This window comes from Camelus bactrianus, chromosome 3, assembly GCF_048773025.1.
Source record: "Camelus bactrianus isolate YW-2024 breed Bactrian camel chromosome 3, ASM4877302v1, whole genome shotgun sequence".
Classification (NCBI taxonomy): Eukaryota; Metazoa; Chordata; class Mammalia; order Artiodactyla; family Camelidae; genus Camelus; species Camelus bactrianus.
In genome coordinates this window covers 113,104,486-113,130,968 of record NC_133541.1, presented here as the reverse complement: position 1 = coordinate 113,130,968, position 26,483 = coordinate 113,104,486, and the positions used below count along the sequence as shown (strand labels likewise).

General features: G+C 44.0%; 1 protein-coding gene across 1 annotated transcript in view; it reads left to right on the top strand.

Annotated features, from left to right (window-relative positions):
• TIMD4 (T cell immunoglobulin and mucin domain containing 4) overlaps window positions 1-25,394 on the top strand; it is a 30,574-nt gene extending 5,180 nt beyond the window's left edge. Inside the window, exons 3-9 of the mRNA XM_010970039.3 lie at window positions 1,662-1,934; window positions 3,272-3,355; window positions 4,420-4,479; window positions 21,197-21,243; window positions 22,703-22,796; window positions 24,120-24,159; window positions 25,234-25,394. Coding sequence (XP_010968341.1) covers window positions 1,662-1,934; window positions 3,272-3,355; window positions 4,420-4,479; window positions 21,197-21,243; window positions 22,703-22,796; window positions 24,120-24,159; window positions 25,234-25,306 — 671 coding nt within the window. The 3' untranslated portion in view covers window positions 25,307-25,394. The remainder of the gene's footprint in view (window positions 1-1,661; window positions 1,935-3,271; window positions 3,356-4,419; window positions 4,480-21,196; window positions 21,244-22,702; window positions 22,797-24,119; window positions 24,160-25,233) is intronic.
• The last annotated feature ends 1,089 nt before the right edge of the window (window positions 25,395-26,483 follow it).

The window sequence follows — 26,483 nt, the reverse complement described above, 5'->3', positions numbered from 1 at the left end:
TTGATGAAATTGGAAATATGGTGGTACTCCTACAGACTGGAGCTGCTTGGGCGCGGCCTGTGGTTGAGGTGCGCTAGCAACGATCGCGTTTCCTGCTTGTCTGGGATGAGGCGTCTCCACGTCGGCTCCGTGTTAATCTGCACCAGGGATGAGGGTTCCCGGGCTCTGTTCCTAACGGGACTGGCATCTTGGAAGGCAGGGTCTGGCTATCCAGACGCTTAACAAGCATCTTGGGTGGCTCTAATTCTCTAAAATTGGAGAACAACTGATGTGGATGCTTCCCATTAGAGAGTTTTCATAAGCATTGGTGTATGGGTCTCTCAGAGCCACTTTGTGAGACAGAAGGTGTTATTCGGATTTGTTGAAGTCAAATGATGCCAATCCAAGTCTTCACTTTTCAAGCCTGATATAACCAGCTATTTTATAAAATACTGGTTGACCTCAATACTCTATGAGGTCACATCTAAGTTCACTGGCAACTAATGGTGCCTTTCTGATCCATTAAAGTTAATGGAAAATTAGCAATTTAAGAGAGGGTTGTATCTGTAGAGTAACTATAGCGAATGAACCCAAATTCAAATGTTGACGGGGTGAGTGGTGGACATGAACCAATCTTTAATATCTGAAAGAGACTACATTTTCACCCTATGTTGCCTTCTTTGAGCTTGCTTTTTGTGTGTGTTTTTTTTAGATTTTAATTTAATTTTATTGTAGATATAATTTTATTTATTTTAACTAGCATGAGTTCTGCCTGAATCACAAATTTTCAAGTGTGCAATATACTGTTGTTAACTAGGGGTACAATGAGTGCAGCCAATCTCTAGCGCTCACTCACCTTGCGTGACTGGAATGTTACGTTTGGGGTCCCTTTTGATGCGATCGTCCATTTACTCACTCATGCAATGTTTCTGCACCTGCTACATGCGGACACTGTGGTAGGTATTAGATTTGTAGCTGAGAACAAAATGAGTAGCAACTTTCTCCCCATGGAGCTTACAGCATACTAGGAGAAGCAGACATTAAAGAATGATCAAGAAAGAGGTGTGTCGTTAGGAAATGCAACAAATACTGTGAAGGTGAAGTATGAGAAGGCAAAAAAAAAGTTGTTATTCTAGAACATGGATGACCTCCTTGCAGAAGTGTCCTTTCAGCTGAGACTTGAGGGTTAAGTGGAAGTTAGTCTAACGCAGAGAGAGATGTAGGGAACAGTAGGTACCGAGTTCCTCCAGCTGGAAGGTCACTAACTGGGTCAAGGAACAGAAGAAAGGCCAGTGGGCTGGGGGACAGTGAGAATAGTAGACTAAGACCTGAGATTGGAAGGAAAGATCTAGACCAGGTGGGGCCTTGTGGGTGAGGTCGGGGGCTGGGTCTTTATCTTAAGGGCAAGGAGGACCCAGTAAAATAAAGTTTTAAGCAGGGGACTGACGTAATTAGTTTTGTCATTAAAATAATTACTCTAGCCACAGTGTAAAGAACAGATCAAAAAGGCCAAGACTAGAGCTAGGAAACTCAGTTTTCATAGGCAAGACAGTGGAGCAGGCACGTGGACCAGGTGAAGGCAGCAGAAACGCAGAGACACGGGCGGATGCCAGCTGTATTTGTATTGTTTCCCTCTTCCTCTGTCTCCGCTTGGTACCAGATGTGTCTTCTGTTGGTTGCAGCTCCCCCCACCACGCGTGCAACAACCACCCGCCGCCCAACCACCACCACCACCGCCGCCACCACTCCTGTGATGACAACCCTAGCTGTGCTTCCAACAACGGTCATGACTACACCTGAGGTCACAGCCAGGGAACCACCTCAGACGGGAACCACCACTGCCCTCACAGCAGTGGCAACCACGTGCCCTCCAACAACACTGAGCTCCCTTCCTGAGGAAGACACGGTTCTTCTGACCCCTGAGCTTCCCACCGAAGGGCCCATCCTCACTGCAGGTACCTGGGTCACCTGGCCATTCTGTACCTTCTGCTGGTCACTTGTAGCTTAGATCCCTGGGAAGAGGGCTCTCCTACTGAATGGGGCAGCCCAGCAGTTTGCTCTGTGGTCGGTGTGTGTCTGTGTCTGCGTCTGTGTGTTAGTTTGCTAGGGCTGTCATAATAAATGCCACAGATGGGGTGGCTTTAAACAACAGAAGCTTACTCTCTCCCAAATCTGGAGGCTAGAAGTCTGAGATCAAGGTACCAACAGGGTTGGTTTCTTCTGAGGCCTTTGCCCTTGGCTTGTAGATGGCTGTCCTCTCCCTGTGTCTTCTCATGGTCTTCCCTCTGTGTGTGTCTGTGTCCTAGCTTTTTATAAGGACACTAGTCGGAGTGGATTAGGGCCCATCCATATAATGTCATTTTACTTTAATTACCTCTTTAAAGGCTCTACGCCAGATACAGTCACATTCGGAGCTACTGGGGGTTGAGGCTTCAAGATACAAGTCTGCAGGGGGACAAAATTCAGCCCATAACTGTGTGTGTGTGTGTGTGTGAGTGTGGTTTCACTAAATTGTTCCTTTTTGTTGTCTTACAGTTTCCTTTTGTGTTGCTGTTTTTTCCCTTTCTGCTTTTGAAGGGTCAGCATTTTGGGTTCACCAGTTGACTTCCCAGGAGTCTTGGAGACGCTTATTGAAGAACAAGGAAACGTCACCCTGGGTCAGACTCCAGTTCCATCCTACCAGGGCTTAAGTCTTGACTTGAGCATTAGAAATTGGTTGAGGAAAGTCCACCAGATGCCTTAAAACTCCCCTTGATGATGAATTAGGTCTCCGTTTCTTTCTTTCCTTCTTCTCCCTCCCTCCCTCCCTCCCTCCCTCCTGAATCCTTCCTGATCCTGCATCTTGGACTTCTCACTGAATTACTAGCTCCAGATAAGGGCTTATCAAAGATCCCACCATGTGTCCACCTCTGATTTTGAGATAAGAATATTAGAAAACTGGTCATGAGATAGCTTGAAAGCTGAGGCATTTCAGCTGCCTTAATAAGGTCTGGACTAATTTAAACTTTACAGTATTGAGTTGGCTAATTCTCTTATACTCTGAGTAGTCACCTGAAGTCCGTGAACCCTAAGTCTATTTTTATACGTACCTTTTATTCCTTTGGCCTTTAAAATAATCATCTTAGAAAACATTTGTCTTTTTTTCCCTAGATTCTAAGAATGACTTGCAATCCTTGAAGAAAACCTGAAATAGTTATAGAAAAGCACAGACCACTATAAAAATAGCCCCGAATCCCACCACTTAGCACACTTATTTTTTGCTGCTTTTTGTCAAACTTTTTTTCTCTTCCAGAGTCTGAAACTGTCATTCCCTCTAGCACCTCTCAGAGAAGCACTGAGGAGACTTCTGGAGACACTGCTTTATTCACAGCCAAAGGTATGTGGCCCCGGCTCTCTGTTTTTCTTTCCTCGCCCCTTAGATTGAGGAGGAACACTGAATAGAGCGTCACTGAATCGGATGACTAGAGATGACTGTTGGATCCTGTGCACCACGATGCCCGCCTGGGACAAACTGGTGTCAAGAACTCACTGATGACTCATTTGTCCCTATAGATTTGAGACAGACAGACAGACAGACAGACAGAGAAGACCCACGACCTTGACGCATTCTCTAGAATATCTGCCTTCCCACCCTGTGCTTGGCGGTGCTCCACCATCTCACCCCAGTTCCAAGCGTACCAGTCTTCTTTGTTGAAAGCCCCGAGGGGAGTACTCACTTGACTTACTGGCTGTTTGTAGGGGAGGGAGAATTCTTTCATTCACTTGTGCTTTCATCCATCCAGCCAGACTTCTTAAGGTATTTTTACAAGGGCCCGGGGGCAGAGAATTCCCTGAAAATAAGATATGATTCACAGCCTCGGAGAAGCGATAGGGGACTGCCTGGGCTTGACTGCCCGTTGTGCTACTTCCCCCGGGGGTCTCTGGCCCCGGTTGTGTAACTTCATGCATATAAGGAACTTAGATTCATGCCTGGCACTTTACTAAGCAGGCAAATGGTAGCTGTTACCTTAATGGGGCTTATAATCAAGCAGAGGGAAAAAGACATCCATGGGGTAAAGAAATCAATGCTTGTGATAGTAAGATAAGGGGAGGCAGGGTAGGAGGGTGGTTCACACTGCCTGGGTACAAACCGTGCCTCTTACCTGCTGTGTGACTTTGGGAAAGTTACTTAATCTCTCTGTGCCTTCGCTGCCTCACTGGTCAAATGGGAATGATAAAACACCTATCCCGTGTCTCTTTCTCAGGATTAATGAGAGAATGCACATAGATCACTTAGAACAATGTCAGGAGTGTACTAAATGCTCAGTGAACATTAGCTCTCCTTTTTTTTTTTTTATGACAGAAGTCAGTTTAGGGGGACAATGGGGCCCACCAAATAGGAAGACAGGCACCTACTTATGTTTGTTTTTTCCTTTCCTTTGTTTTTTCCAACATCCAAAGGTTGGGTTGTCCAGTCAACTTTGTGGGACGTGAGTGAGTCAGTGACTTCTCAGCCAAGAGGTAAGGGGGCTGTGTGCCTGCGAGTGGTTTGTCTTTGGCAGTGGGACAGTCTGTCATCCGCCGCAGGCTTGTCTTGGGATGCTGCTATTTTGGTCCCACTGTGGTCACATCCTGCAGCCTCCCACAAGCTGAGATGAAAGTGAAACATGATCAAAGCATCAAAGCTGGCTCCCTCCCTCCTCTGCCGCGTTTCTGAAACCCCTCTGTTGGGACCCCTCCCCCCATCTTCTTCCTCAGCCACTTCCGTCCTGAAACTAGGAACCCTAGGAGGAAAGTCACCCATTCATTTTCCAAAATATTACTACTGTATTTTAAATCACGCCAATATGCCACTCGTGCATTTTTGTTAGAGATACGTTTTTTTTTTAAGTAGAAATAACATTCTCTCTGACTCCCTGTCTTTAATCCCAGTTCCTCCTCTGAATTAATCACCGATGTTAGTTGAAGATGATCATCCTTTAGAACTTTTCCTATTCCCTTATGTGTGGGTGTAGATACAGAAATATGCAATTTTGTTTTGTGTATGGATTTTTTTGAAATACTATCTTACTGTGTGTAGCCTTCTGCATTTTCACTTGCCTAACAGTATGCATTGGGCCACTTTGTTTTGTGGTCCATGTAGATCTGCATCACTATGTTAAAGTGCTGTTACATTGTTTTATACTCTGGGTACTTAGAGTGTCCACTGCCCACTGAGGGGCATTTAGGTTGTTCCAGTCTGCAGTGAACATCCTTGCAGGCAAGGGCCTCATTAAGTGTTGATGCAAGTGTTTCTCTAGCTAGGGTGCTGACCAAGAAGGAGAAATGCTAGGCTGAAAGAAATGTGGGCTTTTAAACTTAATAGCTATTACAAAATTGTCCTTCGGAAACCCCGTGCCAATTTACTCCCCACTCCCTGCCCCCCACCCCCCGAATATCTGTTTTCCGGTATCGTCCCTACACTCCATAGGACCATTTGTTTAATTTTTTTCAATCTCCTGAGAAGCGAACGTCATCTCGTTCTTTTGTTGGTCTGATTAGCAGAGAGTTAGAGTGTCTTTCTGTTTATTAGTCAGAAAACAACCATCCTTTACCTCTGAGGAGGAGGCAATGTAACATCACTGACGAAGGCTCAGAAGATGGAATTGGAGGGGACAGACAAGAGTGAGTGGAAGGGGGTAGGTTTTGAATGAAGACTGTAAATCAAGATGAAATGCAAGGGTGATCTGACTTTGAGAAGCTTTGGCATGCCCGAACTCCTACAGCGGGAAGACGGGAAATCTGGACTACAGGTTGATAACCAGGTGCCAAAGACCCAAACCTTCTTTGTCATGGGTTGGGGTGAGGGTAGGGGGCTGTCTTCTGACAGAAGAGAAGGTAGCAAGTAGAAAAGTGATGAAGGATAGTAGAATAGATAAACAAGATTATACTGTGAAGCACGGGGAAATGCATACAAGATCCTGTGGTGGCTCACAGCGAAAAATAATGTGACAATGAGTATACGTATGTTCAAGCAACCATAACAATAATAAAAATATAAAAATTCTCATAGTTTCTGCCCTCAGCTAAAGGCAGTCTGTTCAGGAAATATGAACTCTTACCCCTGCAGGTAGCTAAGAACTCAAATCACTGCATTCAGCCTGAGATTAATTTCTTTTCTTGCTTGGCTGCAGGAATGTATGAAATGGCCCCAAATTTCTCCCCAAAGACACATTCTCTGTCCTGGGCAGGGACTCTGAAACCAGGGCGAAGAGAGCCCTGTCACTACGTCATTTCCTAAATAAAATCAGGTGGCCTGGGATTAAGTCCTCTGCCGATTATGCCTCAGCCTCAGTTTTACTGCCTTAGTAACATCCCAAATCCTTTATTTCCAGTCCTTTCTTCTCACAGTCTTCTGGGTGGCAGTGGATTAGAGAGTGAGAGATGCAGCCCCACCATTTTATGCTGGGTTTTTGTTTTTTGGTTTTTTGGTTTTTGTTTTCTTTTGCTTTGGTTTTAGAATCTCAGGCTCTTGTTCTGTCCTTTTCTAAATCTCCGTTTCCTCCAAACGTACAGTGGCCATAATGGCTGTACATATCTCCTAGGGCTGCTGAGTGAGGAAATACATGATAAAAGGCCTGGTGCATGATTACTGGCTGGTAAATGACAGTCCTCATGATGGATTCCAGTTCCCTCTCATCTGCGTGTCTCTGCATGTCTCTCCCTTTCTACTCGCTCTCACTCTCAGGCCAGGTCAGCAGGGGAGCAAGAGGCCACACCTGCCAGCTCCCAACTGACTTGCTGTTTGGTTTTATGGGGTTTTTTTTTTGTTGCTGTTAAGCAGTCAACATGTTGTACATTAGATTTCCCAGAACCTATTCTTACAACTGGAAGTTTGTACCCTCAGACCAACATCTCCCCATTTCTTCCACCCCTCCGTCCCTGGCAACCACCATTCTCCCGTTTCTATGAATTTGATGTCCACATATAAGTGAGACCATGCAGTATTTGTCTTTTCTCTATCTGACTTATTACATGTTGTTGCAAATGGCAGGATTTCTTTTTTATGATTGAATAATATTCCATTATATATATATATATGCCACATTTTCTGTATCCATTCATCCATCAACGTATGTTTAGTTTGCTTCCATATCTTGGCTATTGTGAATAATACTGCAGTGAACATGCAGGTGTAGATATTTTTTTGAAATGATAATTTCATCTTCTTTGCATATATACCCAGGAGTGGAATTGCTGGATCCTATGGTAGTTCTATTTTTAAGTTTTTGAAGAACTTCCATCCTGTTTTCCATAGTGGCTGCACCAATTTACAGTCTCATCAACAGTGCCCAAGCTTCCCTTTTCTCCACGTCCTCACCAGCACTTGTCGTATCTTGTCTTTTTCATGGTAGCCATTCTAGCAGGTGCGAGGTGATATGTCATTGTGTTTCCCTGATGTTTAGTGATATAGACCACCTTTTCTTTTTTGTGTGTGATTTTTTTGTGTGTGTGTGTTAGGTGAATGATTTTATTTATTTTTTTTAACTTTTTTTATTGATTTATAATCATTTTACAATGTTGTGTCAAATTCCAGTGTTCAGCACAATTTTTCAGTCATTCATGGACATATACACACTCATTTTCACATTTTTTTCTCTGTGTGTGTGATTTTTTTTAACTACTAGTAGTTTAAACTAATAGTTAAACTAGTAGTTTAAAAAAAATCCCACCCAGGAAACAGGCAATGAGTGACAAAATTACAAACTTGGGGAAGTTACGAAAGCTTTTTAAAATGTCTCCCCATAGTCATTCTCTATCCACTATTAGAGAAAATCCGACATTCTGAAAACTTTTCACTGACTCCTTTTTCCATGACTCTACAGAACTCTGGGTTATTGGTTTTATTCCTGTGAGTGGACATCTTTAATCTTCTGATGCCTCCAAGTTGTTCTGTCCTTCTCATTTCACTCAATCTCGGGAGGCTCCACACTATAATTTAGGCTTGGAAGTCAAGTTATGCCTGCAAAAGAGCCATGGTTGAGTTTGCTATGCAAGAGCTTCCTGGTTTGTATTATTTATTTTATAAGACACCTCCAAGTGTATATTTCCTGCTTCAGTGCCCTCTTCCACTTTTAAAGTGTTTGGACATCATCTGAAGAAGCCCAAACTGGGGCAGCAAATCCTCACCTCCACTCTGAGGCTGCCTAGAAATGGAGCTCAGAGATGTGGAGTGACTTTCCTAAGATCACACAGCGAGGCAGAGGGAAAGCTGTGACTCACTCCGGGATTTCAGGGGTTTTAAACTTGGGCCCATGAACTCCTGGGGAGGGGTTCTCTGTGGAAAACTGGGAAACTGAAGACGTTGAGGAACTGAGGTCCAGAAAGGGCCAGCGAGTTTGCAAGAGGCGTGTAGTGAGTTAGGAAGACTGCTGAGACCAGGCCAGTCAGTTCTGCTCCCAGGTAATCTTGACCTTCGCCCCAGGATTGCAGCCCCTGTCTCTCATCAGAACTGTCCTGAGGGCAGATTTTCATATTTCCTCAGGTTCACTTTTTCTCAGTCCTCCAGGTGGATCATTACAGTCATCAAAAAGCATGAGGTCCAAGCTGTAGAACGGTTTGAAATTTAATGCATCTAAACATGCATGAGGACGTGGCTGTCCACCCAGTAAAACTGGAAGAAAAAAAAAAAAAAAGAACATTGCTCTGGTAATAGTAACATTTTCCTTTCCTTGAGATTCTTATAGTAGCTTTTCCTTGGTCCCAGGGTTAGGATGGTGGGGGGGGCAGGGGGGTGTGGGAACGGGGTACTTTTAGCAGCATTTGTTCTCTTACTGTCTCTTTCTGTTTTACGAAGCTTCAAGGTCCAGAGCAAGCTAGCCTTTCCATGGAATCCAAAGATTTTCAAGGAGAAAAGTGGTTGGAGATGGGGTTGTGTATTTTCATATTGGCATTTGGCTTGGATACATGGAAATAGGCAACATGGTATTTGGTAAGGGCCCTTCAAATCTATCATGCATTAAACGTGGCTTATCTCGTTGCTTCTCTGACCATGGCCCAGAACATATAAACATGAGTCAGTTGTGACCTCTGTTCTTAAAGGAGTCACATTTCAGTGGGATAGACAGGCTTGTGCACAGCAAACAATCATCCAGTGAGCTTTGTTTTGGGATAGAAGCAAAAGTTACCCTGGGGGGCCCAAAGAAGGGAGAGATGAACTCTAACTGGGAAAGGAGGGCCGGGATGATTTCACTCGGTGATCTTTGAATTGGTTCTTTAAGAATGAGAACATTTCATTGAGCAGAAGAGGGTGAACAGGTAGGGGGAACAGATGAGCAAAGCTAGGGGCTTTGCTCTTATAAGAGCTTGAAATCTTTGGAGATTGTTTAGTAGTCTAGTTTAAAGGAGACAGGAAGCTAGGAATGGCCGAGGTTCTTAAAGGACTTGACTGATGGGCTGAAGAATTTAGATTTCATTCCAGGGTCACGAGGACCACTCATGCTTTTTGAGTAGGGGATGATATTTTCAATTCTGCTTTAGGAAAAATCATTCTGGCGAGAGTGTGGAAGATGTATTAGAGGAAAGTAAGCCTGGAGGCACAGAGGCTCCCCAGGAGTCTCCTGCAATAATTCAGGCTGGAGATGAGTGTCTAGACTAGAATGATGGCAGCAGTAACAACAGAGAGGGAGCAGACTCAAAACCATTTAGGAGTTCGAACTGAGAGGACTTGGTGACTGGAGTAAGAATGAAGGATGATTGATTCTCTGTACCTGGGAGATGAGATCCATGTGATGGGGCCGCTGATGGTACAGGAACCCCAGGAGGAAGAGTGAAATTTATTTGGGAGATCTTGAGTTTGGAGTGCCCCTGGGAAACGTCTAAGCGGCAGTTGGAAATGTGGGGCTGGGGTGATTTATGAATACCTCAGTAGGGACTCAGTGTCTTTGATGGTGAGCACCTCCCTCTGATCAAACAATAATTACTATGACGATTCACATTGTAAGTGCTGGATGGGGACTTGCCACTATACCAACACTTTTATACATGTTATCTCATAAGGGAGAGTTCAGGGGTATCCATCTAATGTTGAGTCTCTGATAATAAATGAGTTATTGAGCGCTTTTCATAGGCCAATGCTGGGCCTTCACCTCACTGTTGGCCATCATCCCGATCTGTGAGGAAGATTCTATTACTCCATTCATTACAATTGAGAAGAATCTGAGGTTTGGAGAGGTTAAGAAATTTGCCAGAGAACTCCAGTCTCTTGGTTTTTAAAACTGAGCTCTTAAACACTTTATTCTATTGTAGCAGAGGGAGTAATGGAAGCTCTGTGGCATTGCCTAAGATACTGTGTGAGATGACATGGGGATGAAGGCTTGCAAATGCAGACGCCCCCACCTCCATACAGGATCAGCTACATGGGGAGAGGGTCTAGTGGAAGCAGAAAAGCTGGCTAAGGAGGCAGAGAGGGAGACAGCAAAAGTAGAAAGGGGTCCCGGAGCAAAGGTTATGGAGGGTGTCGTTAAATATTAGGAAATTCTAAAGGCCAGTCAAATAAGATGAGGCACTTAGAAAGGTGGTTGTGAACCATGGCTGGGGGGACCATTAAAGGAACAGTGTTAGTTCTGTGGTGGACACCTTGAAGTCCAAAGATGGGCAGCTATTAGAGAATAAATGTTAGGTATTCTTTCCAGGAGTTGGAGGGTTAATATTTACAGAGGAGTCAGGGTAGAGAGAGAAGGTTTGTCCTGATATAGGCGAAGGGGAGGCAAACTCAGAAATGGAGCAATTTGGGTTTGGTCTAGAAATGGAGATAAGAGAAAAGGGTGAGGATAGAAATAAATGGAGGTAGAGAGCAGTCAGAGCTCATGCTGACCACCCAGGGATGTGGGGGAAGACTGGGGGACCAAGAACTCTGACATCAGCCAGTCTATCTGTGCCAGACCCGGCCGTGGGCTGGAACCACAGGGAGCTTAGTGAGAACACAGATTTCCTACCCCATTCAAGACTTGCAGAATGAGGACCTCTGGGGGTGGATCCAAGAAATGGTGTGTTTAACACTTTCGCAGGAGATTCTTTTGAAGCTAGTCCAGCCCAGTCCTGGCTCCAAGAGGGCACTTAGGAATTGCTGGTGTAGTACACTCGCCTGATTCTACATGGATGGAAGCTGAGGCACAGAGGCATGAAAAAAGTTCCAAGAGGAGAGGAAGTCGGTCCTAGGTAGGACTCTCCTCTGGCTCCCGGATCAGAGCTCTTTCCCCTACACCGCACTATTGAACTGAAGATGGAGTGAAGCCCCATCGGAACTCGATGCTCTCTGGTTCTCAAGTGATCAAGGGCACAAAGAACTTGGAAGAGGAATTGCCTTTCTCAGTACAAGTTCAGCAGAAGGAACAGGACGAAGGCAGGGGAATGAAGTAAAGCTCATTTTCACTCTCAAATGCCATTGTTAGGAGGAAAGAAATTGGATGCAATTGATTTCAAAGTCAACATCTTTCGTGAGGCATTAGCCGATTTATTTTATCTCTCATGCCCAGTGCTGTTCACAGGCTGGAATCAGCTGGTAGCCCGGCAATCTAGGGATAAAGGAAAAGGACAAAAAGTGGATTCTCATGGTTTCTCTCACAATAGCATTATATTCTAACAACCATACCAAAAAAAAATTTTTTTATTAATAAAGTTGGAATTGAATCCATGTAATTCTAGCATCTAGCAAGCAGCTCACCTTCAGAAAGGTCAACCAAATAAGATGAGAGAAAGTCGCCAAGCTTTAAGAGAGGCATGGCCGTGGCAGGGTGAACAGAGAAAGCAAAGTCGGGTACCACTGAAGCTGAACACGGAGCTGGCCCTAAGACGGGTCCTCGTGAGTGTTCAACCAGGTAAGCTGGGTGACCACCACCCTGCAGACCCAAATGTCTCTCTGACACCAAGTCAGGTGGTGGAGAGAGACCCCTGGCTTCACAGGAGGCTCAGATCAGTGGATAAACCTCAGCGAGCTCTGTGATGAGGTGAAGTGTCTGTTCTCCCCACTGGGAACGAATGAATAAAGGTACTGATGCCCTTTGGCAAGAACCTACCCGCACTTGTGGACCGCTGACCCCTGTGGTGCCCTGCAGTACCGCAGAAGGGAACACAAGTGAAATTTGCAATCAGATATCATTGTTCAGTCGTTTTACTAGCAACCATCACTAGCTGTGCAGCCTTGGGCAAGATATAGGACCTCTCTGAGCTTCAATTTACTCCCCTTCCAATAATTTGGCCCAAGTTTGCTTGCCCCATAGATTCATTTCAAAGTTCAAATGTGGTAATAGTGAGAAGGGTGTATCTCAGTGGGAGGGCGTGTGCCTAGCAAGCACAAGGTCCTCCTACTGGGTTTAGTCCCCAGGACCTCCATATGCATGGCTGGGACATGCTGCTGCACCCCAGAAATTGACACATTGTAACTGACTATACTTCAATTTTCAAAATAAGGAAATAAATAAAAACCCCATTACCTCCCCCCAAAATAAAATAATTAATAAATTTTGAATGTGATAATAAATGTGGAAGGGCTTTGTGCATTTTCAGCTGCTTCCACTGCACTCATCATCATTAACAGAAATAACAAAGGTCAGGATCTCCTTCCGGAAACCGCTCCCGCCTAGGCAGCGGGTGGAGGGAGGCTAGCGCTGCAGTCTGACCGGACCGCTTCCCATTGTGCCGCGACATAGCGTGGTCGTTCCCCCTCCCGGCAGTGGTCTGTTCAGAGCAAATGTGTGTGAGCTCTTGCTACATTGACCAAAGGCCGCAGAGCGCAGAGGATAAGAGCTTGGGCTCCGTGGGTGGATAATTCTGGCTCTGGGGTTTGCGCTCTCCCTTCCTCGCTCTGTCCCGTGAGCCAGTTTCCTGACATCCGCCACAGCAGCCCCCCTGTGAGGTGAGGACAGTAATGGTACCCACCGCAGAACAGTCTGCGATCAAACGTGCAAAGGAGCTTACTCTGTGCCTGACACATAGCAAGTGCTTGTTATACGGTATCCATTTATTACTACTGTTGTTAGAAATCCAGAGGGCTCTCAGTGGAATGTGCCCCCTCGCCACCTCCCTCAGTCGAGACTTACTGGTCGGCGGGTGTGGGCAGAGCAGTGCTAGGCACTGCCCTTCAGAGAGGAGTCCAGTGGGGAAGTCAGAGAGGGCTTGTCTGTGCTCCACCGAGACGGAGGTATGGGCACATGAGAGCAGTAGCCTGAGGGGTGAACTCCAAGCTCTCACGAAGATGAGGGGATTTTTGCTGCTGGCGCATCCTTGGAGGCAGTGGGAGGTTGAGGCCAAGTCTGGAACTGGGTGACTCTGAAATAATGGTGTTCTAGAATCTCTGATTCTCTTCTGTTACCTCGCCTGCGTGAAGTGTGAAGTCATCGCCGCGTTGCCTCCTCTTTATGCACCACTTTGGGTGCCTTCACAACTTGGTCTGTTTCCTTTCAAAATTAAAAAAAACGGACTCAATTTTGCCCTTGGAGCTAATTCACTCGACTCACGCATGTAACACTCTGTGGGTTGATTTATTCAGGTGCATAGTTCTCTTTTTGATCATTCCACATATTAAAAGACGTGCAGAGGTCTCCAAAATTTAAAGGAAGTATGTGCATTCAATAAATGCGTGTTTCTGTTTTCAAAAAGGGTTTTGAAATTCCAGATCTGCCTGAGTGCTGCCTGGTAAGGTCGGATAGTGTGTCTTCTAGGCACTTCCTTTTTTACTTATTACTGTGAAACCTTGTGTGAGTGAAGACATCTAGATTTTAGTTTTTCTCTTTATTAAAAAAAAAAAAGGGAGTCAGGATAATTTCGAATATCTCTCAAATCCAAAACACTCAGACTGATTGTTGGTGCCTTTCGTTGACTTTTGGATTTTTTTTAAGACCATACCACAAGTGATCCAGAAGGGGGCAGCATTAGCCAACTGCACCCAGTGAAAGAAACTTCTCTGAAGCCTTGAAGCTGTCACTTTTAAAATTGTAGGATTGTGTGAAGATTGTATCATTGAATTGACTTATTTCAGAACTTAATTTGTTTTAAAAGTAGATACAGATGAGTCTCTACTCATCTGAATGATGATTCAGAGATGAGTCAACATACGTAATATGAGTTTTAAAGTGTACCCACTGAGAAGATCGAGCTTTTATTTCCAGGTGGCATCTGGCGTGAAGCCCAATGGTTAGAGAGTTCATGTTTTCAGACAGGATTTGAATATGCTCTTTTTCTTTTCTCTCAGAGTGGTTACAATCAGGACTTTTGAGTCATTCAGAGTTGGGTTCAAATTTCCTTTTGCTGTCTGTGTTACCTTGGGTGAGCAATTGAAATTTTTTCCAGCCTCCGTTTTTACATCGGTAACATGGGGTTTCTAAGCCTTAAATGAAATAATTTACTTGAAGTGTTCATTATGCCAGAGCTGCAGTAGTGCGCGATAAACTGATTCCGAGAGGAAGTCCCTAGTAATTTTGAAGCACATTTCTGCTAATGGGATGGAAACAGGGGTGAGATTTGAAAGGGATTTGTAAAAGATTTTCTAACCCAAAATCCAGCGCCCTTCCAGAATTACACACAGCACATTTGGTTTTATCTGAATGAGAGAGTGGGGTCTAGTCGGCCACCTTAGGATGTCTCCCCACACCCCAGGGTCTGAAGGACGTTCTGAAGGTTTAAGGTTAAAATTGTACTCAGATATAACACATTTAAGTCCCTGACTCCATGGGCGGGCATTGTACCTGCGCCAGGAGACCGATTTACTGGTCGTCAGCAAACTTTCTGAGAAGGGCCGATAGTACATCTTCCAGGCCTCCCAAGGTGTGCTGTTCCTGTCACAGCGGCCCCACTGCCCCCACGGTACAAGAGCAGCTGGAGAGGACACAGGTACGAGGGGTACCTCGTGCTTCAGTGCAACTGTCCCAATGGACAGTGAAATAGGAATCGCCCGCAGTTTTCGTGTGTGATGAGTTGTTCTTCTTTTGATTTTTTTTTCCCCCAACCTTAAAAATATGAAAACCCTTCTGGGCTCTCAGGCTGTGCAAAAACAGGCCTCAGGCTGTATTTGGCCCTCAGGCTGTGATCTGTTAGCCCTTGATCTGCACCGTCCAGAAACAGGACACATTCCTTCAAAAGGGCAGATGGGAGTATGTTTCGCTAGGTTTATTTTCCAGAGTGTGCACCGAACATCGGCCCTTACCTTACTCGACGAGAAGTCCTTAGAAGGTAAAGATGGTGTTTTTGTACCTTAGTGTTAACATTTACTTTTGTTAACTTGATTTTTCAGGTTCCAAAATAAGTCCATGCTCTTGTGACATAAAAAGTTAAGACACTATAAAGTCGAAGTTCTTTATATTCCAAACATTCCCCAGCCCTTGCCCCAAATGATCAAGGTGAAGAGATAATTACTGGGAACAGCTGGGGCTATATCCGCTCAGATCTGGTTTTTTTTCCCTTTAAAACAGAGTAACATCTCTTATTATTTTTTACAAAAATTTTCAAATTGTTTACAAAATCATTCTCTATTCCTTTTAAAACTGGCTTTAAAATTCATTCCACATTTCTGTTCAACAAGTCTTTGCTGCAAGGTTACTATCATGCATGGTTTAGATTGAACTGTATGAAACTGCTAATGTTGATGCCATTTTAAAAAAAAAAAACCTTTTTATTTTCAAATAATTTTAGTCTCACACAAACTTGCAAAAATAGTTGAGAGACATCTATACATTCCTCCAGCTTCCCTCAGTGGTAATATCTTACATTATTACAGTATATTATCAAAATCAAGATATTTGCATTGACACAATACAATTAAAGAGTCTACAAATTCTACTTGGACTTCACCAGTCCTCATTATTTTAAAAAATCAAATCATTTTTGACCTGTTAAGATAACTAATATTATATATCCTGTTACATCTTTAAATGTCAGTACTCCGATCTGAAGAGGTGACTTTTCTCATAGCACCACAAAAGCCCTTCTTTGGCTGTGGGTTAATGAGTTTTTGACAGCTATCTTCAAAGTTTCACTTAGAGCATCGCTGTGGCCTGGCTTCAGAGAAATGACACACACCCTAACAGCTGGCCCTTGACTGAGGCATCTTGCAGAGTTTCCAGTAATTAACACATGATACACAGAATATTTTACAGTTAAAATTGTCATATTTGAGAAAATTTAGAAATTATAGACAAGTACTAATAAGAATAAAATTTAATTGCCTACAGTATTTCCACTCAAAGTCAGATGTATTTAGCCTTTTAGTGTTTCTTCTTCGTTTTCTTTGGGGAACAAGAAATATGTGTGTGTGTGTGTGTGTGTATATATATATATATGTAAGTATTTACAGACTCTTTCCCTTTTTAAGGGGATAGCTTTATACCTTAAAAAATTACTATGGAATGATAATTTTCTCAGATGATTCAAATTCTTTCTAACAAGTTATCCAGCGATCGAAAGGTCAAAAAGGACATAGGAGCTCAGTTGGTGAAGTACTGGCATTTTCAGATGAATAAACTGTGGCTCAGAGAGAGGAAACATCTTGCGCAAGGTCACAGGAAGTCTGGGTGAGATACTTAGTGGTGGTAAAATGTGAGGGAGGCCGTGTGGCAGCCTGACAGTGCTCTGAGGTCAGGGGTTAAGTTTTATAGGAATTCCCTTTTGTCAGAGAACCCATGCATACCCAGAACTCAAGAGCCTAAAATTAAACCAGCAAGCCAATGTACTCCTTTGCAGTGAGAACTCTAGCTGCCAAGGGGTCCGCATTTTGGTATTTTTTTAATGTAAACAAAAATCTGGTATTCATCAGAAGCGTTGGTCAGTACATGGACCTGGGAAAAGCATGGTTAAGGTTAAGATTCTTTTATTGTTGTTGTTACACTTTAATTCATTTTAAGATAGATAATACACACACGTGGCAAAAGTGCAAAGCGTACAAAACATTTTTCACTAAAAAGTCAATCTTCCTTTCGTCCCTGGTGCCCGTCCCCAGAGCCGCCATTGTCTTGGAAGATCTTAGAGACCGGTGTCTCTGTGTTAGTTTTCTGTCGCTGCTGTGACAACTTAGCAGCATGGCAGTGGCTTGAAACAACACAGATTGATCTTATTCTGGAGGTCCGAAGTCCTAACGTCAAGGTGTTGGCAGGGCTGCGTGCCTTCTGAATTCTCTAGGGGAGAGTCTATTTCCTTGCCTTTTCCAGCTTCTACGGACCACTTGCTTTCCTTGGCCTTTGGCCCCTTCCTCCACCTTTCAGCCAGCAACGTAGCAGCCTCAGATCTCCGTTTTCCTCTGACCTCTTCTTCCACATCACATATCCTGACGTTGATCCCTTCTGGATAGCCCAGGATAATCCTCCCGATTTGAAATCCTCCCGATTTGAAATCACCATGTAAGGTAACGTATCACAAATTCCGAAGGTTGGGACATGGACACTTTTGGCTGTCATTATTCTGCCTCCCATGGTTTCCGCATGACTCATTCTTCTTCTCTTGACCAGATTAGTAATGTATTATTAGTAGTAAAACATTTCTTGATCATTTGTTCAAACACACCCCTGTATTAGTATGTCCATTATATTTCCCAAATAAATATTTCAAGGATGCAATTTAACTACATGTAAACGGAAGCTCTCATTTTCCCCATCCCTAATGGATTGACTTGCACAGTCAGCGTAAGCACTGAACCCTCTGCTCTGGACTATTTGTTTTCTAGATTCAGTGCAAATCGTTATAGTGAACATTCGTTCTTGCCTCAGTGGGACGTGCTATTTACCTGGTACAATTATGCTTGAACTTGAGTATAATAAGGTTGTTAAGAGCATAGGTGTTGACAGCAGTCAGACCGGTTCAAATCCCAGCTTCACCACCCATGACCTGTCTGCCCTAGGTCATTCCTCAGTTTTTTCACTGGCAGGATGGGGTAGCATCTGACCCATGGAGTTGTTCCTGAGGACTGAGTGTTCAATGGGATGTTAGTAATAAGATGATACTGGAGTGATGCTCTTTTGAGCTTAACGCCAGGCCTTTTAATTCCGTTTGTTCTTAGAGTAAACATAAGCTCAGAGCCCATTTCCTGACTCTTAGGCTGGTCACCCCCATTGAAGACCACTCACTTTCTTCGTATGTCGACTTCTTTTCATTCCTGTATCGGTTGCCCAGGGCCACGGTAACAAGTATCACAAACCAGGTGGCTTCAAAGGGCAGAAATTTAAAAAAGAAAAAAAGGGAGTGGGCGGAAATTTATTCTTTCACAGTTCTCAGGCTGGAAGTCTGAGATCCACGTGTCGGCAGGGGCATGTTCTCTCTGAAGGCTCTAGAGGGAAACACTTCCTTGCCTTTTCCAGCTTCTGGTGCCGCAGGGATTCCTTAATTTATGGCAGCATCACTCCAGTCTCTGCCTCTGTCTTCTTGTAACCTTCTCTCTGTGTGTCTCTGTGACCTCTTCCCTTCCTGTGAAGTTACCAGCTATTGGATTTAGGGCCCCTCCAAAATCTTGTATGATTTAATCTCAAGATCCTTAACTAATTACATTGGCAGAGACCCTATTTCTAGATAAGGTCACAATCTGAGGTTCTGATTGAACATGATTTGGGGCTGGGGAGATCATTATTCAAATGCTCCGCCTCTCACAGAATTGCTTTTCGTGCAAGTTCTCAGCAGCCCTTGCCTTTGCCTGAACTTGCTCATGGCAGAGTTCGGGGCTTTGGAAATGTGAGGCCCAGGAGAACCCAGACGACATGACGACCAAGAGTCCTAACTTGTCTAACTCCCACCCTCTAGCCGTTAGCATCGCTGTTTTTCACCGGGAAGAAAAATCACCATCAGTGTGTGTTTCTTGTTGCTGTTTGGTGTACAACAGTGCAGCCTTGTGAGTACTTCCATTGGGCTTTTGGCATTTTGAGGAGGAGGAGAAAAAGTCCTGTTTGGTATCACTTAGCAGTGTTTGTGTTCACAAGATGTCTCTCCCCTTGGACGATTCTAATCTCCAATACAGATTAGCTACGACAAAACTGACCCAGGCTGGCTTTCCTCTTTGACGGTTTCCATTTCAGGCTTATCCATCACAAATGACTGTAATACAACAGGATTTTGACAGAACAGGGTTGGAACTGTGAATACTTGCCTGCAAATTTCCAGCTCCAGGAGATAATGGCAGGGAGGAAAACATCGGAAACTGTGTTGTAGGATATGAACACAAGCCGAGTCTCCCCCTTTGAGGTGTGTGCTCCCGGGCAGTCAGCAAATCCCTTCCCCTGTCGAACAAATAAGCTCTCTTGTACCAAATTATGAGCCTCCTGGAACCTATCACATTCCTCCTTTTGCCTTGAGTGCGAGGAAACATGGGGGCAAAAGTGACCCGTTTCAGTTATTTCTAGCCTGGATAGGTGTTACCTTTGGCTGGTCTATGTGTGGCTTTCTGTTCTGCTTCTATGGGACGTTTCACTGCACACATGACTTTGCATCCTTCCTGGACAGTCTCCGGGCCTGGCTCCGGGGTGCTGCACTTACCTTCTGCCCTCTGCCCATTTCTTCCTCCTTCTCCTCTGCCTGCCTGTTACGTGCTGGGGTTTCTCGGGGTTCCTGCTGCTCTCTCTCTCTCTGGACATGCAGCCCTTGGGTTTCTTACACATTTTGAGGATGCTGTTTGCTCCCTGGATACTGGGTCTCCTCAATCAGTATCTCCATCTCCAACCTTTTGGTGAGTTTGATTCTGTTTCAGATCCATCAGCCGCTTGTTATGCAAATACTGTTTGCCCATCTGACCCTCAGGTACCTTAAGCTCAGTGACTCTGAATTTGAGCTCATGTGCTTTCTCCCCCTGCCTCGCTGCTTCTGCTCTTCCCGGTCTTCAGGGACCATTGAGGCAATGGCGTGGTGTCTCAAGAAGGGAATTTTGAGTTATCTAAGCCTCCCATCTCTTTCTCGCCCCACATACCCTCTTGATCTCTCTCCTAGGCACTTCTGGAATCCGTCTCTTTCCCTTCATTCCTCTAGCTCTGAACTTCAGACCTGGAGTCAGATGCTAATCGCATCTTGGCTGTTCTCTTATCCTTCTAACTGGACCGTAGCCTGTTGAAAACGTCTCTGTGGTTACCCACTGCTTACGGAATTAAAGGGAGACTTACCAGCATGAAACAGAAGACCTTCCATGAGTCCGTCTCGGTCCCAACCCTGCCGCTCCCCACTTCTCATTTACACCCTCAGTGACCCTTGCCAGTTGGATGGGAACCATCCTCTTCCCTGTTTCCGTAGCTTTGTTGCTCTTCTACCTAAAATGCCTTCCCCATCTTGCTTTATTAACTCTTACACAATCTTAGCTCAGATGCGACTCGGTCAACAAACACTTACTGAGCACCAAGTATGTGCCAGGCAGTGTTGGAGTCCCATTGTTGAGCAGGCAGAGAGGACTGCTGTTCTCACGGAGCTTAATTTTGATAGCTGTCACTGGGCTAAGTGCCTCGCCCTCTGCCCAGCCACCCCAGCAGTCTGTCCATCCTTACCGTTGGCCTATTAGGCTGAAATAACTTTCCGGTCTCCCTTCTCTAATGTGCTGTAAATTTCATGAGGGTGGAGCCGTGCTGTAATTCATTTCTGCATTCTTAGTGCCTAGACTGCACTGAGCACTCAGTGGAGTCTCAGGATGTTTCCTTCGTTGAACTCAACTATCAGTTATGAATAAAGATTTCGTGTCTCAGCTTAAATTTCCCGTCCTCCAGGATGCTTTCCTTGACACTCTGGAACATGTCAGCCACCCTTATGACATGCCCCTATGATATCATTTCTTCCCAGAATTTTTCACAGTTGTTTTCTTCAAGTATTCACATTATTTGTTTCAATTTGGTTTTCTGTACTAAGTTGTAAATTCCACTGACAGAGTCAGTGGTACAGCTAACGTATCGTATCCATGGCCTATAATAAATGCTTGATAAACATTTGTTACCTGGTAGACTGACAAGTTTTCTTGCTGGATAAACATCCTGAATGCATTGCTGGGGCTTACAGAAAATTTAGATCATTTGCCTGCTGCCTAATGCCTCACTCTACCCATCTATAAAATGGGGATGGTTCTATGGGATAGTATTAGATAGCAGATGAGCTTTAGATAAAACCATATCAAAACAAATGTGCATAATTAAATTATGTAAAGAAGGAAAGATGGGATTAAAAGATTAAATACATCCACTGAAATGTCAGTTTCAGGATGTGGCATTCTGTTCTCTCACAGGAAATATAAACACTTTATTCTCTTTCTCCTTCCTAGCATCTGAGACGATATATTTTGTGCAACATGGAGTTGAATCAGAACAGGTAAAATTTTCAGTGAAGTATGTTGAAGTACATGACTTAGATTTTTAAAACCCACAGTAGAGGTTTGCAGAAACGAACTAGGGAGAGCAGATAGATCTAAGGGCCAAACGCATTGCCACTGTTAGGAAAGAGTTAAGGCACTTATAGACTTGTACTCTTGGCAGAAATAATGCTGATATCCTTACTTCTACACATACAGATGCTTCAAAAAGAGAAAAATACGCAAAGACATTGAAATCATTATATGTCCCCTCTGTGTGGCCCAAGATTAGTGACATCCTGCAGAAGCAACACCTGTCACCAGGGTTCCTCTGTTTCCTGGGTGTCCCCGTCATTCATTTTTATTATTACAAAAGTGATTCAAACTGATTTATATAAAACCTTCAGGTGGTACAGACACCTAGAAAGGAAAAGTGAAGGTCCCATTCCTTTTTTCTTCTCCCCTCTTCTCTCTCCTCCACGAGAGGTTGTTCTCCTGCCCTTGCTGATGTGTGAGAAAGGACAGGGAGGGGATGGAGCCTGGCCAGCGGGAGCTGGTGTAGCCCCCAGGGAGCTAGATGCTGCCTGCAGAGCAGTGCTTCTCAAACTGTTTGTTGTCAGAGCCCCTTCACACTCATAAAAATTAAAAGCTGAGAAATTAAAAACAATATACATTCATTTAAAAACAAATATAAGGAACCCATGACACGTTACCATAAATAAAATTTTATGAAAAATAACTACATTTGCCTAAGTGAAAAAATATTACTGAGAAAAGTGGGATTCTTTTTACATTTTTTGCAAGTCTCCTTAATGCCTGGCTCAATAGGAGAGAGAGATTCTCGTATCGGCTTGCATATTACATCATCAGAACACTGACATCTTCACATCACCCGTCACGTAACTGTAACCTCTGGGAAACTCCACTGTACGTCTCATAAAAGAATGACAGTAAAAATGGCAAATTCTGTGTCAGGAAAATCATTTTGATCTCATGGGTCCCCTGGCTATACTTTGAGAACCACTGCTGCAGACGTTTTGAAATTGAGTTCCACTTCGTCTTTCATCTTATTGCCTCTAGAAGTCTGAGTCAGCCAGGAGAAGAGCTGCACAGGGCTAGGCAGAGCCGAGAGGATCTGGGAACTGGCCAGCAAGGAGATTCGACAGTGGAGAGCACAGCTCACAGCCCAGTGATTTTTTAAAATCTTCAGACCCCACAGCCCAGCTGCCTGATGTTTTAGACTTAGGAAAATTTGCGGGGGTCTGGATAAAATTGTTTCAGATTTTCCAAGATTTTTTTTTTTTTAACAAGGTCTAATTTGTAAGACTGGCTTTGTTTAGATCTTGAGATGTTTGGGGCAGAAGGTGGTGGGATGCAGTGAAGCTGCCAGCCCCTGGAAGGTGTGATAGTGACAGGAAATTCACATGAGGAGGCTGTTCAGAAATGAGTGGCCCACACGCTTTCCCTGTGTCTCATCAGATAAGTATGGCCAACAACTACGAGCTGCTCATGATCATCGCTCCCTCCCTGGGGCTGGTGTTCTTGCTACTGCTTCTGGCCTTTCGTCTCCGAGGTAAGGAGGGCAGGACCAGGTGGGATGAAACCTTCAGAGCTTTGGAAGCTCCAGTGGGATCTGGGAGTGGATTGATTTTGCTTCCTGCCCCTTTCTCCATTCCTTAGAGTCCCATTTCTGTCATCACTCCTGTCAAGGAGGTAACAGGTAAACTCATTCTGCCTAAGATGCTAAAGGCTTCGCGTTTCGTTCCCCTGATAGAGTTTAGATTTGGGGAAAGAAAATTTTAAAAAATAAGAACAACTTTATTTATTGGACACTTACTCTGTGCCGGTTCTCACCCTTGATTTGCCTCGCTCATTTCATCTTCCTAATGGCCTTAAGTCGAAAGCACTGTTTTTATCACTCTCCTGGGTGGCCCAGCCTCATCCTCTGGCTAGGATTGCCCCAGGAAGAGAGCCATGAATGATCCCAATCTTCTTACTTATTTCCTCAAAACAAGTTTTCTTAACCTAGGGTCCACAGACAGACCTCAGTGGACAACTGAATCACTTGAAATCATGTGCAAAAGTACATGGAATTTCAGGGAAAGGGTTTAGCTCAAGTGGTAGAGCGCATGCTTAGCATGCACAAGGTCCTGGGTTCAATCCCCAGTACCTCCTTGAAAAACAAATAAATAAGTAAACCTAACTACCCCCATCCCCCTCCAGAAAGTTACATGGAGGTTCATATCTGGTCCTTGAACTTGCATTCCGCCCTTCCCTCAAAAACAGTTTCATTCAAGAAGGAGTCATAAAGCAGTTTGTAGTTTTCATGCAACGTATAGGCACGTGGCACCTGCTCCTGTTGTAAAAAGGGGAAAAAAAATTGTTCTGTAGTCATTAGTGGAAACTGGGAGTCAGTGAGGAGCCATGACTAGTAGTAACCATCTCAGGCTGTTTGAGCACCAGCAGTGGAACCGGTGTGTCTCCACATCTGCCCCTAAGGAGCACTGCAGAAGGAAATTTAGAAGTTAGTGGAAGCCTGACCTTAGCCTTCATACACAAAGGCATGTTACAGTTTTGGAAATTCTGGGTAGTCTCCTAAGAAGGTGTTTTAAAGCCAAGTGAATGCCTTAATTCAAATGACATTCAAATGACTCCAGAATAAAGCAACTTAACACCATTGCCCACAATGTTGGCACAACCTTGTAAACAATGGGCACTAGCTGGAGCCTAAGAAGCAGTCTGATCTGGGGGAAGGAATGGCTTTCTCTGCCAAATCCAGGTCCTAAAAATTCCCACCTTTGGACCACCTGTGCACGTCGTAAGGTAGCCTTGGGCCTCCCCCAGCGTTTCACATAAGCACAGCCACTCTGCTTCTAACGTGGCCTTGTCTTTTCAGGGAAACTCATGGAAGCCAGTTGTTTCCAGAAACACACAAGGTAATTCATCTTGCATGACTGATTGTTGTAATGATTATACACGCTGTTACAAATGATTAGATACTAGTCAGTGGTTTAATGACTTTGCTTGTGTTCTGATTAAACACAGGGTTGGAGAGATGTGGCATCAGAGGTGAAAAAGATGTGAGGCTTCAGATCACATTAACCTCTGTCTTGGTCTAACCTTGTGTTATTTGTCCAAAATGCAAATACAGAGGCAGGGTGCATTAACAGAAGTATGGCATGCAAACGAAGGAAGGTGATATGTCACTCTGCGCATTATTTGTTCAACTCTGGGTGACTCATTTTAAAAGGACATTGTTAAATTGGAGTTCATTGAGAGGAGAGTTGGCAGTGTGGAAAATGAAAAAACACGTACAATGTCATTCCTGGGTTTAATCCCTCTGCCAAATTAGACCATGGGAGCAGTTCTTTGTTTGTTTTTAATAATATTGTCTTAGCTTTATTGAAAGAGAAATAAATTCTAATAAATTGTAGAAGCCATATCATTTTCATGTTTCCTGATTATATGTCTGGGTAATCTGTGACTGTAACATTTGGATATTTCTTTTTTGTTTTGTTTTTTGTTGTTGTTGTTGTGTTTAATAATTTGAAGAGTCTCTGGAAAGGGATTTCAGACACCTGTCCTGTTCTGTAGCTTTTTGCAAAAGAAATGAAAAGATTTGGTGTAACTGTGATGACTTTGCTTTCACTTAATAATTGCATCAGTACCACAATATCTATTAACAAATAAATATTCCCAAGAGGGTTAGCCAGGTAACTTTTCAAAGTCATCCTTGAAGATCCTCTTGGTAAATAAACCCGTTTAGATCATGGTTTTATGTTTTGCCAATACAGAAACTTTACATTCCCTTATTACAATAGATTGGCACATCTGTGGCCTCAGTTTTCCCATCTGTGAAATGAGAGGCTTGGACTGGATGAACTCTGAGCCCTTTTAACTCTAACAGCCTTTGGTCAGTTGGTTAGTTGCTTTGTAATTGAGCAGCACCCATTTATTTCTGGTTTTGGTGTTTCAGCCTCTCTTAATCAGCCTCTCTTCTCTCTTTACAGGCTAGAAAATGTTGGAGAAGGTAAAAATGTCCTCAATGGAAGAGAAGATGAAGATGGTCTTTTCACACTCTGATGTACCCACTTTTTCTTAGGATTGAGGATGGGGGTATATCATGTGATTTGTCAAAATAAGTCTTTGAAGGTTTCTTTTTTTAAAACCATCTATTGGTGTCATTGATCCTGTCTTGCTTCAGTTCGGCAGGTGAAAGGTTCTTTAGAGACCCCACATTCTCTGCCTCATCCTTTAATCTGCGCAACGTCACTGCTAAGTGATCTTCCACACTAGGCTTGAATGCCTTCCGTGATGGTGAACTCACTACCACACCCAAGGAAGTCCACTCAACCCCAGGGCACTTCTGAGACTTAGAAATGTTTAAAACACAGTCTGTCTTCAGATGGCATCTGCCTCCTGGTCCTAGTTGGACCCCTTGTGCTCACATAGAACACGTCTACACTCTCTTCTACCTGGCAGTGATGCTCCAGACACTGGAAGGGGAACCTCACATTTCTTCACATTGCCTTGCTTCTGGGACACGATTTCTGGTCCCTTCTCTCCTCTACTTGTCTTCGCCTTGTATGCATTTGTATCTCTCCTTTTATGGCCAGATGTAAGAATTCAGTGCCCCACTCCGGATGTGGTATCCATCCCTGGGTTATTGATTATCACCAGTGACATACTGATGATATATCATGTGTTACATATTGATTATCATCAGTAATGCAGGCAACAACATCGACTCACACTGTCATTTTGACTCACCTCCAAGTCACCTAGGTTATCTGTTTTCTGTTCACCTTGGAGTATCTTTAGAGGTCATATAGTCATGGCATTACCTTTTAATTCTTGCTTTGGGGAATTTAATTTTGGAAACAGCTAAGAGTTCATCACAGGAAAATGTGGTGAATGACATTCAAGCAGGGCCAGCACGTGGATGTGACAGTGAGGCAGTCACCCATCAGTTTCTCTAAATACAATTCATGCAATTGGCTCCTCAAAAAGAACAGGTTTATTTAAACACATTAAGAGCCAGTAGCATGTAAAACCATGGAAGAGAGGTTAAAGCCAGCAGTTGTCAGAATAGATGAGTGGAAAGAATTTGCATATGAGTGAGAGGCCTCTGGCTGGGCAGAAGGGTTGGCGTGTCAACCAGATCTGAAAGAAATTTGCCTGAAATACTTCTGGTACATTCAGGGCAATAGCAGCATTAAGGAAATCTGCCCACAGTCTTTCAAGGTGAGCATGTTTTTTA